Source organism: Macaca mulatta, chromosome 11 (genome assembly GCF_049350105.2).
Source record: "Macaca mulatta isolate MMU2019108-1 chromosome 11, T2T-MMU8v2.0, whole genome shotgun sequence".
In the NCBI taxonomy this organism is placed as follows: Eukaryota; Metazoa; Chordata; class Mammalia; order Primates; family Cercopithecidae; genus Macaca; species Macaca mulatta.
In genome coordinates, this window is record NC_133416.1 from 87,652,187 (window position 1) to 87,667,977 (window position 15,791).

General features: G+C 33.7%; 1 protein-coding gene across 3 annotated transcripts in view; it reads left to right on the top strand.

The window, feature by feature from the left end:
* Positions 1 to 15,791, top strand: part of PTPRQ (protein tyrosine phosphatase receptor type Q) — a 218,832-nt gene that overhangs the window by 71,011 nt on the left and 132,030 nt on the right. For 2 of the 3 annotated variants that reach the window (XM_077952472.1, NM_001193766.3), the window contains 6 exon segments: positions 3,961 to 4,129; positions 5,748 to 6,038; positions 6,284 to 6,559; positions 6,926 to 7,077; positions 10,736 to 10,877; positions 13,640 to 13,909. In XM_077952472.1, the coding sequence (XP_077808598.1) occupies positions 3,961 to 4,129; positions 5,748 to 6,038; positions 6,284 to 6,559; positions 6,926 to 7,077; positions 10,736 to 10,877; positions 13,640 to 13,909 (1,300 nt within the window). 3 annotated transcript variants of the gene reach the window in all.

A 15,791-nucleotide genomic window follows, 5' to 3' on the forward strand; every position in this document is an offset into this window, starting at 1 on the left:
AAGACACGAATTTAAAAGAAATGCTGCAATGTGCAGAATACATCACTTAGTGGTAGAAATTATTGACTGCATGTTTGTGACTTAGGTGATTCTTAATTCTTTCTATCCTTTTAAGTAAAAGAAGAAGAAAGAGAAGTCTTACAAATCCTGAGTTGCCTAATCCCATTTGTGACTGACAGCCCAAGTTTAGTCACTAGTTAGTTCTCCTGAGTAATATCCTCTGGAATTAAGTGCAGCTTTAGTGCAGCTATAGTGCAATGTAGGCTAATGAAGAGGGCAAGAGCAGAACTTTGCAAGCTATCTCAGGACTAACCTAGCAGGGAGAAAGACAAAGTCCAAAAGGTGGTTTAGTGTTTACATTCTGTTTTATAAGAGTAGGGTTGTATAAGTCTGTCTATCTAAAACTTGATGCAAAGAGAAAACTACCTTATAAAAGACATGTAGATATAGTTACAGATATAATAAAAGACATGTAGATAGAGTTATAAATGTAATTGTAAATCAAGATTTTTAAACAAATGCCTTAAGAGCAGAAGGAGAAAGGAAGGTCCAGTTTTCTACTCTGTAGTCACACAGTTTTTGCTTTTTGTTTCGTTCTCTGTAGGGAAGAGAAATGGGACCTAGAGAGGCAATTTATTTTTTACCAAAATGTTGTTTACAATTGTAACAATATGTCATTATACCAATAGAAGGTATTCAAATTGGAGATTTTCCTTCTTTTATACATCTAAAAAACGTTGCACAATTGTTCCAGTAGTTCTAAATTTTAGCAACCATTTTGTCTCTGTACAATTTACTTACGGCTTCTTTGTGATTTATATTTTGGTTCTCTTTGTCCATATCTAAATAATATAGTGTAAGTATCAAACTATGGTTCCAACATGATCTTCTAAACCTACTTCTTCAAACCTGGCTGTGTAATATGATATAATTTGCAATTCATCTGCCTTAGAACATGTTATCTTTTATTAAATAATCTCAAGAATGCTTTTAAGTGTGACAGCTGCAAGAGGGCACAGGCTAATGATGTTAAAACATTTCAGAAGTATAGTCTCATATTGCTTGAAGTTTATCCATGCTTTAACTTATTCCTAAAGTTAATGTTAAAAATAGCATCAATATCTTCACTACCTAATTTTCTATTTTGAATTAGTAGAAGAAATCCTCAAAATGAAAATTATATAGCAGAATAGGTGTATACCTTTTTATTTGTTCCCTATCATCTTTCCCCTTCTTACAGAACTTTGTAGAATACGTCATGCATGGCATATCATGTTCTGCCTCCTATTGCCAATAACTGTTGCTTCTCTTAGTTCTCTTATGCCATGACAAGCATCTTGTAGAAAAAGAATTGTGTAATATTTATCTTTTCATCTCCTAAAGTCTTCTGAAACTACATCATACATAGGTTTAATGCTCAATACATATTTTAATTGAAAGATTATAAAAATATTATAATAGACCAACATCATTTTTAGTACATAGTCATAATTTTGGAGTCCTTGAGTATGTAGCAAAGCCATCTTTCCTTCTTCTTATCTTGGAGAATTTAACCTCTTTGCTACTATTTGGCAATCCATATTGTTCTTCCTTCAGTTATTGCACATCGTATTTTGTACAGCATGTTAAATTTTCTACTTTACAATTTTTACCCATTTATGTTTCCTTAGTGTGCCTGACTTAATGTCTTCTATTTTAAAATGGGCTTGGCGCGATGGCTCACGCCTGTAATCCCAGCACTTTAGGAGACCGAGGTGGGCGGATCACAAGGTCAGGAGATCGAGACCATCCTGGCTAACACGGTGCAACCCTATCTCTACTAAAAATACAAAAAATTAGCCGGGCGTCACCGGTGGCGGGCGGCTATAGACTCAGCTACTCGGGAGGCTGAGACAGGAGAATGGCGTAAACCTGGGAGGCGGAGCTTGCAGTGAGATCGCGCCACTGCACTCCAACCCGGGCGACAGAGCGAGACTCCGTATCAAAAAAAAAAAAAAAAAAAAAAAGTATTAACATAGCTTTTTGATGTAAATTTTAATTTTTGTTATAGAATTTATTCTGATTACCTATGACCTTGATGACTAATACATAACAAATTATCTGAATCACCCAGAAGTCATTCCTGCTGAGTGTGTGACTTAATGTGCATAGACATGTAACAAATTTGTAACATTAGATCAATTATCCAGATGATTATTTTACTCATCTGTTTATTTTTGCACAAAAATGTCTTTTGGCACAAATTATCTAATTAAGGCTTTTTTTGTTGTTTATATAAATATAGTCAGAAGGTATTTAGTGAAACCTTTTCAAATTTGACCAATCAGCTAATATAACACATTTTTGGGGGGGGGCGGGGTACGGAGTCTCGCTCTGTCACCCGGGCTGGAGTGCAGTGGGGCGATCTCGGCTCACTACAAGCTCTGCCTTCAGGATTCCCGCCATTCTCCTGCCTCAGCCTCCTGAGTAGCTGGGACTACAGGCGCCTGCCACCTCGCCCGGCTAATTTTTTGTATTTTTAGTACAGACGGGGTTTCACCGTGTTAGCCAGGATGGTCTTGATCTCCTGACCTCGTGATCCGCCTACCTCAGCCTCTCAAAGTGCTGGGATTACAGGCGTGAGCCTCCACGCCCAGCCTATGTTAATACTTTTAAGTGGTGCTTTATATAAGCCAGTTGTTCCATGTGTAAAGTAGATGTATTGGAAGGTATTAAAGTTCATGGATCGTATTTTGTGTGAGTTTGCTATATTACTTTAACTTGTCTATTTCTATGTAAATCACCACAAAATTGAAGTAAATCTTTTATTGCACTATATTTTCCCCTGAATACTGGCAAAAGAACCATAAATTTTTGCTAAATTTAATTTGTTGATAAATTTCAGAGCCATTCTTACTATACATTTAGTAAAATTGCTTATCCTATGTTATTAATTTAAATGAAACTAATTACTTTTTTTTTTATTGTGTGCTAGACATGGTATTAATGGCTTTTGTGCTTCATGTCATCTAATCCTTAAAAGTTGTCTGTGAAGTGGAGATGATTATTTCCATTTTACAGTTGAAGGGAGAAAAGCTTTGAGATTAGATGATTTATCCAGGGATACCCTGCCACAATTTGAATGCAGTTCTGTAGGACTTAAATGGCTTCATGTGGATTGGAATGATTCAGATTACTCTGTGCAGATGGAAATTATAAAATTATTCATACTGATTACCTATATGTTTAAGTCTCCTTTTATTTTAGAATTAATTTTATTTGGCTATGTGTTTTACTTTTAAAATTTGATAGGAAAAAAATGATTGCATATACCCTAATAATTTTTTTCAAGCCTTGGGGAAAAATGTAACTGGGAGTCAGGCTAGAGAATTTAAAACTTTCTCTTACTCTACACGTCAGAGAGTACATCAATCTGCCATCCCTTTGCTACAGCTGTGAGAAGCAAAGTCTGAAAAGAAATGTGAAAGTCTGAAAACCCACTAAATGTGAATAATAATAGCTATTCGAGTTCATAGAAAGAGGGCAAACACATTCGAAATTCCTTCATCACAAATGGAAAGAAACAAAATTAAAAGTTTTATAATACTCCCAAACTTGTTTAATATTAGCCGATGCTTTGAAAATTACTTGAATGTTTTTATAAGGAAAGTGACCCTGATCAGCACAGTTGTAGCATTTCCATTTGGCCACTTGACCTTCTTCATTGTTGGCTTGGAGTTTTTACTCATTGCTATTTGTGAATTGGTTTTGCAATAAAAACTACCATCTATTTCTCTGTTAATACAAACATATTTCCAGTTTAATTGTTGCGATAAAAAATGTTCTATGTTGATTTTCCTAAAACAATTAATATATTAAAATGATGAGACAATCAATTCATGGATAACAATTATTTTGAAATGTTCATGCATACTAAAAAAATACATTCTGAACAATGAAAGCAATGTGTTTATTTTTCAGAATTTTACACTCCATGAAGTAACCAATGACTTTGACAATATGACTGTATCCACAATTATAGATAAACTGGCAATATTCAGCTACTATACATTTTGGTTAACAGCAAGTACTTCAGTTGGAAATGGGAATAAAAGCAGTGACATAGTTGAAGTATACACAGATCAAGACAGTATGTAAACAAAAAACACTTATTAATCTTTAATAGGATTAATTTAAAACTTATTATTTTAGGAACTTTTCCTTTGGTTTGAATTTGTAATAAAATCTTTTATTTAGACACATTCATTACAGGAGTTTGAAAATGCAATTAATATTTTTATAAAACTATTGCAGTAATAGCCTCTTCTGTTCAAGAAAACTGCCAACTTTCATTCATGAAAATTCTGTTCTTTTTATTGCTTCAAAAGATGTCATGGCCATCCAATTATGGGCACAAAAAGTACTGCATACATGGATGAATTTTCCAGTCGTTAATTTACTTATTCATTTTCTTCAAGGACTTAAAAAGTCTCTAGCAACTTGTTTTCTTTTCAGACTTTGAATCTACATGGGACTCTGCAGCACTTCTGTTCTCACTGTGTTTGTGACTAATATATCCAGAATATTTTTTAACTCCAGAAGTTTCTCGTATGCATCTTCTGAAGAATCCTATTTATCCTGAGTATTCAAAAAACTATAATGATTGAAGCTCTTGAATTTTTTATGTTTCAATTTTCAGAATACAGTGATAAGCAGATCATTACCTATTTTTCTTGCAGTTGTTTCTGTCATCCATTTGCTTATTTATTTTCAAAGATTAATCCCTTATTGAGAAATGGTAGTGATCTAAACTTCTGGAGTAAAACTCCATGTTTACTCTCTGAAAGCTGTAAATTGACAGATTCCTTAAGCATGAGAAATGAATGCTTGATTTGTTTTTGGAAAAATCTTTTGAATTGTTGACAAGTTGTTCAACATAAAAATAAATGATAAATGTGGGAAAATATGTATTTGGGGGTCTAGCAAAAATGTTATATTGTAATATATGATCAATACCATTTCAGGCATTCTTTAAATGTAGATCTCCCCCAGGATTTTTGCCAACCTATAACATTTTATCACTTATAATTTCTACCCCATGGATAATAAGCACTTACTATGCACTACTCCAGGTGGATGTCAAATGTACATTAATAGAGTTTAATGTCACAATACAACTTATATCTGAGAATTGGAACTTGTGTGTAAGTAGAGTAACTTTTTAATATACAAATTTGAGTTGGTAGTCTGGTGACTGGAGACATTTTGAGACTGGATATTGGGAAAGCTTTTAGTATTGATTCTTCTGACTACCCACATGACCTTGGAGAAGTCACTTAATGGCTCTGAGCTTTAGTTTCCTCATATGTACAACAGGGTAATATTTAGAAGAAATAAGCTAAACGATGGTTTAGATAATATAAATTATCAAAATATTTAAATAAAGCAGTATACCTGCATATATTATGCACACACACGCACACGCGCACACACACACAATTTCCACATAGTAGGAAAGAAGAGCCAAGAAAATATTATAGAAACAATTCCCATACATATTAAAGATGACAGAGTTTATTTTGAATGATTTTTAAAATAATTTTTAGAAGATATTTTATAATAGGTGAATGTTTACCACATCTGCATTTAAATAATTTAAGAGCTGATGATGTAATAGTTGCCATTTCAACAATTATACTCAGTTTGTGAATTTAGATTCTGTTTAGGGTAACTGATGATTTTTGTATTTTGCCCATTACCTATCATAGTACCTGAAGGGCTTGTTGGAAACCTGACTTACGAATCCATTTCGTCAACTGCAATAAATGTAAGCTGGGTCCCACCAGCTCAACCAAACGGTCTAGTCTTCTACTATGTTTCACTGATCTTACAGCAGACTCCTCGCCACGTGAGACCAACTGTAGTTACATATGAGAGAAGCATATATTTTGATAATCTGGAAAAATACACTGATTATATATTAAAAATTACTCCATCAACAGAAAAGGGATTCTCTGATACCTATACTGCCCAGCTATACATCAAAACTGAAGAAGATGGTAGGCTAGACCCTTTTATTGCCTATTAAGCAGATTGTTGTTGTTCTTTTCATTTACATTGCTTTCTCATAGGTAACAGTCTTCAATTATATGGCTTCTGTTTGATCTCAAGTAATTAGCCTTTCAATAAACATAATGTGTCTTAAAATAATCTGCTAAGAAAATCAAATCCCATTATGATTGAATCCTCTTTGTTAATGCTGATTCACTTTTGTTTCATTTGATATTCTCTTTTTCTTTTATAGTCCCAGAAACTTCACCAATAATCAACACTTTTAAAAACCTTTCCTCCACCTCAGTTCTCTTATCATGGGATCCCCCAGTAAAGCCAAATGGTGCAATAATAAGTTATGATTTAAGTTTACAAGGACCAAGTGAAAATTATTCTTTCATTACTTCTGATAATTACATAATATTGGAAGAGCTTTCACCATTTACATTATATAGCTTTTTTGCTGCTGCAAGAACTATAAAAGGACTTGGTCCTTCCAGTATTCTTTTCTTTTACACAGATGAGTCAGGTAAGCCGGAATCCCCATTTCTTCAAACAATTTCACTGTTGCAGCACCTGCTCTCTCTTTTTAAGGAACAGCATGGAATATGGAAGGATATCTGATTGTCTATTTGTAACAGCCTTACCATTATATTTACTTTGTTGAATTTTTTTTTTCAATTTGAGCTTCAGAATTTCCTGTTCTGTTTAAAGCTACTTTGGAACTACTGTGTCCAAATACAGATTATAATTAATTATGATATTTGTTTCTGAAATTAAAATATGATACTTTTATAAATCTTTTCAAACTAATATCTTCAGGAAAGTAAGTCACAGTGCTATTTTTATGTTAAAAGTTTTATGAATGTAAGTTTCATCATGTGTTTTCCTACAGTGCCTTTAGCACCTCCACAAAATTTGACTTTAATCAACTGTACTTCAGACTTTGTATGGCTGAAATGGAGCCCAAGTCCTCTTCCAGGTGGTATTGTTAAAGTATATAGTTTTAAAATTCATGAACATGAAACTGACACTACATATTATAAGGTACGTTGATTATAACAGTATATGTTTATTTTTAAAAATCAGAAATTGAATTAAAATCTTTTGACATAGGAGGAAAATGGACTACTAAATTAAACAGTGACTATTTTTTTAAACTTATTTCCTACAATTTAAGGATGCTTATGGAAAACACAAGAAGCATTTGCCAGATATATAAGCTGAATACTTCATAGAGCAATGTGCTTAGATTTGTAACTTCTAGATATCTACAATTTAAGAAGCAGTTGCATCATTTTGATAATGCTGGAAAATGTATAGTAATTTTTTTCTGGCTTACAAATATAAAATGTATTTCTATCTGTTGTTAACAGCAGTACCAAGGGAATCTTTTTAGCCTTTTGGAAAGGTATTCATATTTATTCTGGACTTCTGGTCATCTTTCCCGATAGCATATGATCCTACACTAATTGGTCTTTTAAGATATATCCTTATTTTTTTATTTTCAAGAGTAATTCATTTGCAACACTAACCACATTTTCCCTCTTCCATTTTTGCCATTCAGAATTAGTGAAAAGTATCCACAGAACTGATGTAACAAAGAGTCTCAAATATATGTCTGTGATTTCTAGCATTTAATTGCCAAAATGTAATTAACAAGCATTTATTTAAGAAAATTTTCATATTTTTTTCCTCAAAGGCAAATAAAGTCCTGGAATGTTCTTATTTAGTTTACAGCAAGAAGAGTGCAAAAAATCTATGTAAACATTTTACTCAATATTATGAGTATTATAATTTATGACTATGGTAAATCATTGTTATAGCATATGTAGCTTACAAATTGAATAGTAAAAATGAAAAGCAGGCATTAACTTTATGTCATCAGGAACAATGACTTTCTTTCTGGAAACCAAGATATTACTTTAAAACTTGATAGTCTGAGTATAATTTGAATCATATTACCCCATAAATGTGAAATTTGTTTCCCAGAAGTGTGAAATTACATTAAATGACATGAAGCCTCTTGCCCTTTAATATCTATCCCTGGTTTAATCTTAACATTTTTCCATTTTTTATTTGCTTTGTCTGTATGGGTCACTGGGAGATAGATATCAAAAGGGAAAAAAGAATCCTTTTCTTAGAGTAATCGCATCCCTAGGACAATTGTGTATGTGTATTAGAGTGTGGTTGTCTACATATGGATCTTATCTCCTCAGAATGGTGATCTCTAACATAGACTGTCTTAGCATAGTGGTGAAGCAAGGGCTCTGACTTCAAATTACCTGGCTCAGATTCTGCCTTTGAGACTTATTGTGCTTCAATAGGGACATTGCTTACTTCTTAATGCAAAATGGGAGTTACAAAGATGTGTACATTCGAAATTGAGGATTACAAAGGAAAGTCTACACATAGAGCATTTCAAACAATTCCAAGCATGTGATAAACATGTTGCTATTGTTGCTGTAATTGTACACAGTTTTTAAAAGAACAAAAAAATCTGTCCAACATTGTAACAGCACTAAGCATGGAATGACAATATGACATTATGTGAACATGAGAATAATTTATATTCTAAGATTTGGAAACAGATTTTCTCAATAGAAGCACATCTTTAATATTTCACAAGCAACAAAAATACCATCTTTATACCATTAAGTATTAAATATATCGTTTGGGATGGGCAGTCGTTTTGTGTTTTAAAATCTGCTACCTCATGTTACTCTTTTTTACATCTTTTTACATCTATTGTCTCATTTATCAATTTTCATAATCTTATTTGCTTTCAAATTCCTTTAAATATACTCTCATGCCATCTTTTTCCCTGTCTCAGCACCTAGTTACTATATCTGCTTTCCTCTTTCTGTTTAGCTTTCTCCCCTAGTGTGTTCTATTTTCCTTTCTCTTTCATCTACCCTGATATCCTGACAGCATCAATTTACATTATTTTATCTGTTTTTCTATTCTTTTTCTTCTTTCAAATTATGTGTGCATTTGTGGAGGTAGAATAATGCTACAACCACTTCAAATGTTGCTGCTATCCCAGTCTATCCACTGTGGTCCACGGATAGTGAAATCTATAGGTGACTTGGGTCACTCACACATACTGAAAGAAATTATTTATTTAGTACAAAGTTCTATCAAAATATGTTTGTAAGTATTTATCACTCATGTTTCCCTTTTTGACAACATACGCTTGTGTAAATCTGTTCACTATCCCATAAACTACTCTCTTATTATTATGTCCTCTTGAGTTCAGTTGTTTCTCTGGTTATTAGCTCTTCCTAACCAAAATCATAATTTGCTTGTTTTGTGTTTATTTTTTTCTCATTCAGAAATCGTATATTTCTCTAGTTAATATAAAATTTCTTTGATGGCAGGGACCATGCCTTATATGTGTCTATAATCTCAGAATATCTAATATATGTTTTGTAAATAGTAAGCAGGAAAGAATGACTGAAATAGATTAGGTAAGCCCCTAAAGTAAGTCAGTGAATTCCTAGAGATTATTTTAAAATATGATTCTAATTGTAAATTTCCCAATAATTAATATTCTTGTTAAAATTTCTGTTACTGTGATGTTTAATGAATAATCAAAATGGTTTATATTTTGTCAGATATAACGTAAGAGTCCTATGTTTATATCACATAACAGATTATCTTCTCCGTCCATGAGGATAACTGATTAATCTTAACTGCTTTCTTGGTCAGGACAATTATCTTTGAATGAAAACTTTGTACTTAATGATAATTTTTTCTATGAGAAAGCATATTCCTCCTTGGGCAACTATGATACTCTTTTGTTCCTTTTCTCATGTCTCTAAAAACAGTATCAAATTAGAAATTTAGGAATTGGCTGGGAAAACTCCCAATTTAAGCTTCATGGAAGCAGATATTTTAAAATTATTATTCACTGCTGTTTTGTCAGTGTCTACATACAGTAGCTGAAGAATAAATACATTGACACAGGAATGCTGTGGGTATTAAAAATGAATTTAGATGACTTCAGAAAAATCACATCTCCGACCACCACAAGTTGGTTTTAAATTGCAGACTGTAATTATAGCAAATTTTTAAAAAATGAGTATATAATTCCAAGTAAAAATTATGAAAACAAAACACTCTAGTTTTCTAAAAAGTCAATTGTAGGCCAGGTGCAGTGGCTCACACCTATAATCCCAGCACTTTGGGAGGCCGAGGTGGGCGGATCACCTCAGGCCAGGAGTTCAAGATCAGCCTGGCCAACATGACTAAACTCCATCTCTACTAAAAAATACAAAAATTAGCTGGGCATGGTGGCACGCGCCTGTAATTCCAGCTACTTGGGAGGCTGAGGCAGGGAGAATTGCTTGAACCTGGGAGGTGGAGGTTGCAGCAAGCACAGATCATGCCACTGTACTCCAGCCTGGGCAACAAAAAGAGACTCTGTCAAGAAAAAAAACAAAACAAAACAAAAAAAGTCTAAAAAAGGCAATTATGAGGTTCTTCAGGGAAAAGAGGGTGCCCAGTTCATCCTTGTATCATAAACTGAGCACACTCTATGGCACAAAATAAATGCTGATATTTGTTTTATTATAATTTAAAATATCCAAGCTTATTAATCTGTAAGTTAAATATAAAAGGAATAACTTCAATGAAAATATTCCAGTGATGAACAATTTTTGGACAATGCATTGGGACTAATAATTTTTTTTCTGCTTTTCAGAATATATCAGGTTTTCAAACTGAAGCCAAACTTGTTGGACTAGAACCAGTCAGCACCTACTCTATCAGTGTATCTGCCTTCACCAGAGTTGGAAATGGCAATCAATTTAGTAATGTAGTAAAATTCACAACCAAAGAATCAGGTTAGATACACTTTTTGGGCCTAAAATGTTTCATTTTATATTTAACACCTTTCCTTTCCTTTTCTCAGTTTATATGATAAAGTATCATTACTTAAGAGTCTACTCAAAGGGAAATTGCGTTTCAGTGATTTACGTTTAGTCTTGGTCTTGTGTGAAATCATATGCTGTATGTGTGTTTATGCATACATTTTTACACATAGTTTTTCCTTTTGAACAGAAGAAGTTGAAATAAAAAAGTAGTTTGGGAACAAAATAGCCTTCTAGATATCTGTGAAAATTACCTAATTCTTGGAACTGTTTTGAGATAGCTGGGGAAAAAAGGGGAAATGAACTAGCAGTCACTTTTAACAGGCTGATTTATATTTTTATGAAACAGTATCTATAATTTTCTTTTAAGAAGATGAGTTGTGACATTTGGAGAGCATGAGTCATTGCATAAGCCCCCTATGTTCCCATCATCCCATCTTTACCATGTGGATGACACTGAAATATCAGTGGCCTAATTCATCAACAGCTTACCTGCTGTGTCACACATGTAGTACACATGACATATCTTGCCTTTGTGTGCACACTGAGTAGTTTTTATTTACGACTATTTAATGATGGCTTAGTAATGTACTTTTCCTTTTCTCAACTGGACAACACCTTTAAAAGCACCTCTTTTTGTTTTATTTTATTTTTTTAACTTCTGTCAATGTTTATTGAATGAGCACAAGATCCCATTCTAGTCATTTCTCCTTATCAGCTCTGGATGCACTTCCTGGTATGTTAGTGAATCTCTAAATTGAAACTGTAGACCACTGACTACTAAATTAATCATTTTTGTATAAATTTATGACTACCTGAGACTGCTTTTCATAGCATTCCTGTAAGAGAGGCAAAATAAATAGCATTTATAGTGGATAAAAGTACATGCTGTGAAGTCATTATCTGGATTTGAATTTGAGCCCCATGACCTACTAGTTGTATAATCTTGGCAAAGGCTCATGACTCTGTGAGCCTCTCTATCCTTAATTGCAAAGAAGCACACATTAGCAGTAGCCATCTCATAATGTTGTTGTCAAACGTATTTGAAAAAATACACATAAATCACTTCATAGAGTGTTGGACACACAGTAAATGCCCACTTCATAGAGTGCTGGACACACAGTAAATGCCCTCTAAATATTACTGTTGCCCCCATTCCCATGTTACAGATGAAGAAGCCATGATTCAGGCATATTAGATGAAAAGGACCTCGAGAAAATTAGTGAAGAACCTGTCTAGAACATTGGCCTTCTGACTTCTAGTGACAAGTGGACATGACTGTAGGAAATGCATGTTGTAAACGAGTGATAGAATATAAAAATGTTCAACCCATAAATAAAAAATATTTTAATAATATTTGTACATGAGAGCAGTAACAATTGAGGCTAATCTTGTAGAAAATGCTCTGTAAACCAATAAATATTTTTATCAGCAAGATAAAATTGTACCCCAACATTCTATACTCTGATTATTTAAATAAATAAAATTTTCACCTTTAAGAGTTTTAATATAACTGGTTTCTTTTTTGAGGTTCAAAAAATCAGGAAAATAGATATTCACAAAATCCAGATTTAGAAACTAAAGTTCAACAAATTGTCAACTCTCTTATGTTAACTTTAAAAATGTTATATGATTCTGAAAACAAGGAAGTGAATAGTTAATAACATTTAATTGCCATATCCCTTGATCAGCCCAGAAATTATCTTAAAAAAATTTTTAATGCCACACATTCCCTAAGTATTCTCCTTTAGTACTGGTGTCTTTATCTTACAGAGGAAGAAAAGTTTATAACAGCTCAGTTTAGATCCAGGTAGAGCAGTGTAGGCAGGTCAGGGATCACCTGAGTATTCTTTAAAACACTATATTTTGCATCATGGCAGCAAGTTATTTTCTTTCAATTTTCATTGTTTGTAATCCACAAATTGACCATGTCCCAATTTTTCTTCTAGCATTATCTTTTACTGTGACAAGAAAATTTATTCTACTAATACCACCATTAGGGTACATTGGCTAATTGGACGTTTCTGTGGGAAGCAACCAGTCTCTCTAATGTGCAGTCACTTTGGTGGGCTAGGGTATTGTTCCTTAACCAGGCCTTCCAGATACAGAGGACCTCTGAGAAATTGGGTTACTTTCAAGTAAATTCAGAGAAGCTCTAGAAAATAAGACTAAGACTCCTTAAATCTTCCTTCCAACGATGTCTACAAAAGGTACTTAAAGATGAGATCCTCAAGATTCTTTCAAAGAAGACATCCGAGTAAAAACCAGTACCTTTAAATTAGTTAGGGGTTTCTAAGTACTGTGAAGCCCAGATTTGTCACATCAGGGAGGCACCTGTATCTATGTTTTGCATAAAAATGTTCCATAATAAAGTATTGCTAAGATTCTTCCTTTCCAAGTAAGAGAGCAGTTATCAAACACCGCCTGGGCCTGGGCTTGAGGCTACACATTTGCTTCTGAGCTTTCGAGGATGTGATTGGTGCTTGGAGCTGGAAGATATTTAGTGACTGGTTCAATATTGTAAGGATTAATACAATAGCATAAAAAGCAAGTCAACAGCCTTTTGATTCAGTCTATGTTAATGACTTTTTAAGCACACATTGAAAATTTGATATATTAAATATTTTTCTAGTTGCACTTCTAAACACAGTTGTATCTAGTGATCACATAATTCAATCAATTATCTACTTACATGTGTATACACTTTAACTTGCGGTATATGTTTATCTCTTAAGTTCCAGATGTCGTGCAGAATATGCAGTGCATGGCAACTAGCTGGCAGTCAGTTTTAGTGAAATGGGATCCACCCAAAAAGGCAAATGGAATAATAACACAATATATGATAACAGTTGAAAAGAATTCTACAAAAGTCTCTCCCCAAGATCACATGTACACTTTCATAAAGCTTCTTGCCGGTACCTCATATGTCTTTAAAGTAAGAGCTTCAACCTCAGCTGGTGAAGGTGATGAAAGCACATGCCATGTCAGCACACTACCTGAAACAGGTAACTAACGTGAAACAGGTAACTAACATGAAACGTTTAACTATTTGGGGATTGTGTCAATACCACCTGCAATCTTTATAGCATACTTATCTAATCATATAAAGCACATATTAAAAAATACATCACAGGCTTTTTATCCCATGTGTTGCTTGAGTACCAGCTGTGTACTACATTGACCCTTCTCCAAAATATTGGGAGATTGAAGGGAGGAAAAAAAAGAGAGAGGATCCGCTTTACTGTATTTCCACAAATATAAAACCCCAACTTAATGAATTATGTTTTATCATGATTTAAAAGAAAAAATAAACATGTAAACCTTTCATGTATATCTTTTTTTGTCTTATTTGTTTTTATGGAATTCTAGATGTTTTCCTGAACTATATGGTTGCAGTATCAGACTCAGTTTCATCTATTTTCTTCCCTTTATATCAATCTTTATCTTTCATGTTATTTGAATAAAATATCCAGGTCATTAAGCTTTAGTCCACAAGAAGAAATTCTCATCTTCCCTAGCAGTGCTCTATCCTATGTCATAATATCCTTCATCCTATTTTCTTCCATATTCTACCTGCTTATATTAGAGTCTGTTTCTTTCCTGATAACACCACTTCCCTGGATGCATGTCCTAATGGGCACTGTAGATACTGGCAATAATTGTTAAGTTCTGGCACTTCCAGACCCTTTATCTTGGAAACGTCTTTCAACCTGTCTTGAGGCTGTAAACCTAGAACATCAAGATATAGTGTGCCTTCTCTCTGATTTCAGCATCTAACTCAGCATCCTTTCCTTCTCCTTCTTCCAGTGCAACATTTTTTTCAAACTACGGTGTTTCCCTTTCCAGGATGGAATAGTTACATTTCAACAACACCATCTCTTGCTCCTTAGATCTCATACCATGTCATTGTGACTTATCCTCCAGGAAGATTCCTCACTCTGAGAAGACCCCATTATTTGTTTTTTCCAAGATGCTGGCTGGTAAATATTTCTAGGAAAAAGTAGAAATGATTCTACTTTTTTCATCTGTAAATTCATCATCCTTAATTGTCCCAGCTTCTCCACAATCGTCTATGTATCCCTTGTTTATACTCTATAGGAAATATGTTCATAGGAATACTCTCTATTCCATATGCAAATTGTTCTCTTTCTGAACCTAGTCTGTTCCCCCATCATCCATATTTATTTTTATTTTACTAATACTATCAAATATCTTGATAGGCCCTCCTTCCATCAAAATTTATTAATGTCTTTATTTATGCCTTCCAGATACCTTCTCTTAGGATGTCCTTGCCTTCCTCTTTTAGGGATCTAGTTGTTCATTTTCATTTTAATCTTATGTCTTCTCCAGAACATTACTCCCGTCAATTTATTCGCATCTCTCCTGCATTTATCCTCTCTCTCTTTTTCTTGCACATTCATCCAAATTGTTGAAAAATTTCAACTGAAGACCTAGTTGGAGTATCAACTCCAAATATATTTGAAATGGAATTTGTGTTGCATGAAATCACTGTCTTTTTCTTAGTTTTCTATGCCTGTTCTTGACAATCCATTGGACCCCAAGCCTCATAGTTTTATAAAATTCCTTACTCCATCTCTTCTACATACAATCAGGTCTTATCAATTCAATTTCCATCATGGCTCTGCAATTTGCCCCTTCTCTTCCTTGACCACCACCATTGTATATCAGAGGGACCTTGTTGCTTCCTGTAATAACACCCTAAACAGCCTTATCACCCACACTACTTTACCCATAAGTCTCATCTTTTCACCTACTCACTTAATTGAATCGATTCTAACATACAAATAGACCATTTATGCATTGGCAGATGAAATGTATTATCTGAACAATAAAGGTTAGACATGTCAAGTTGGGTACCTGAAGCAC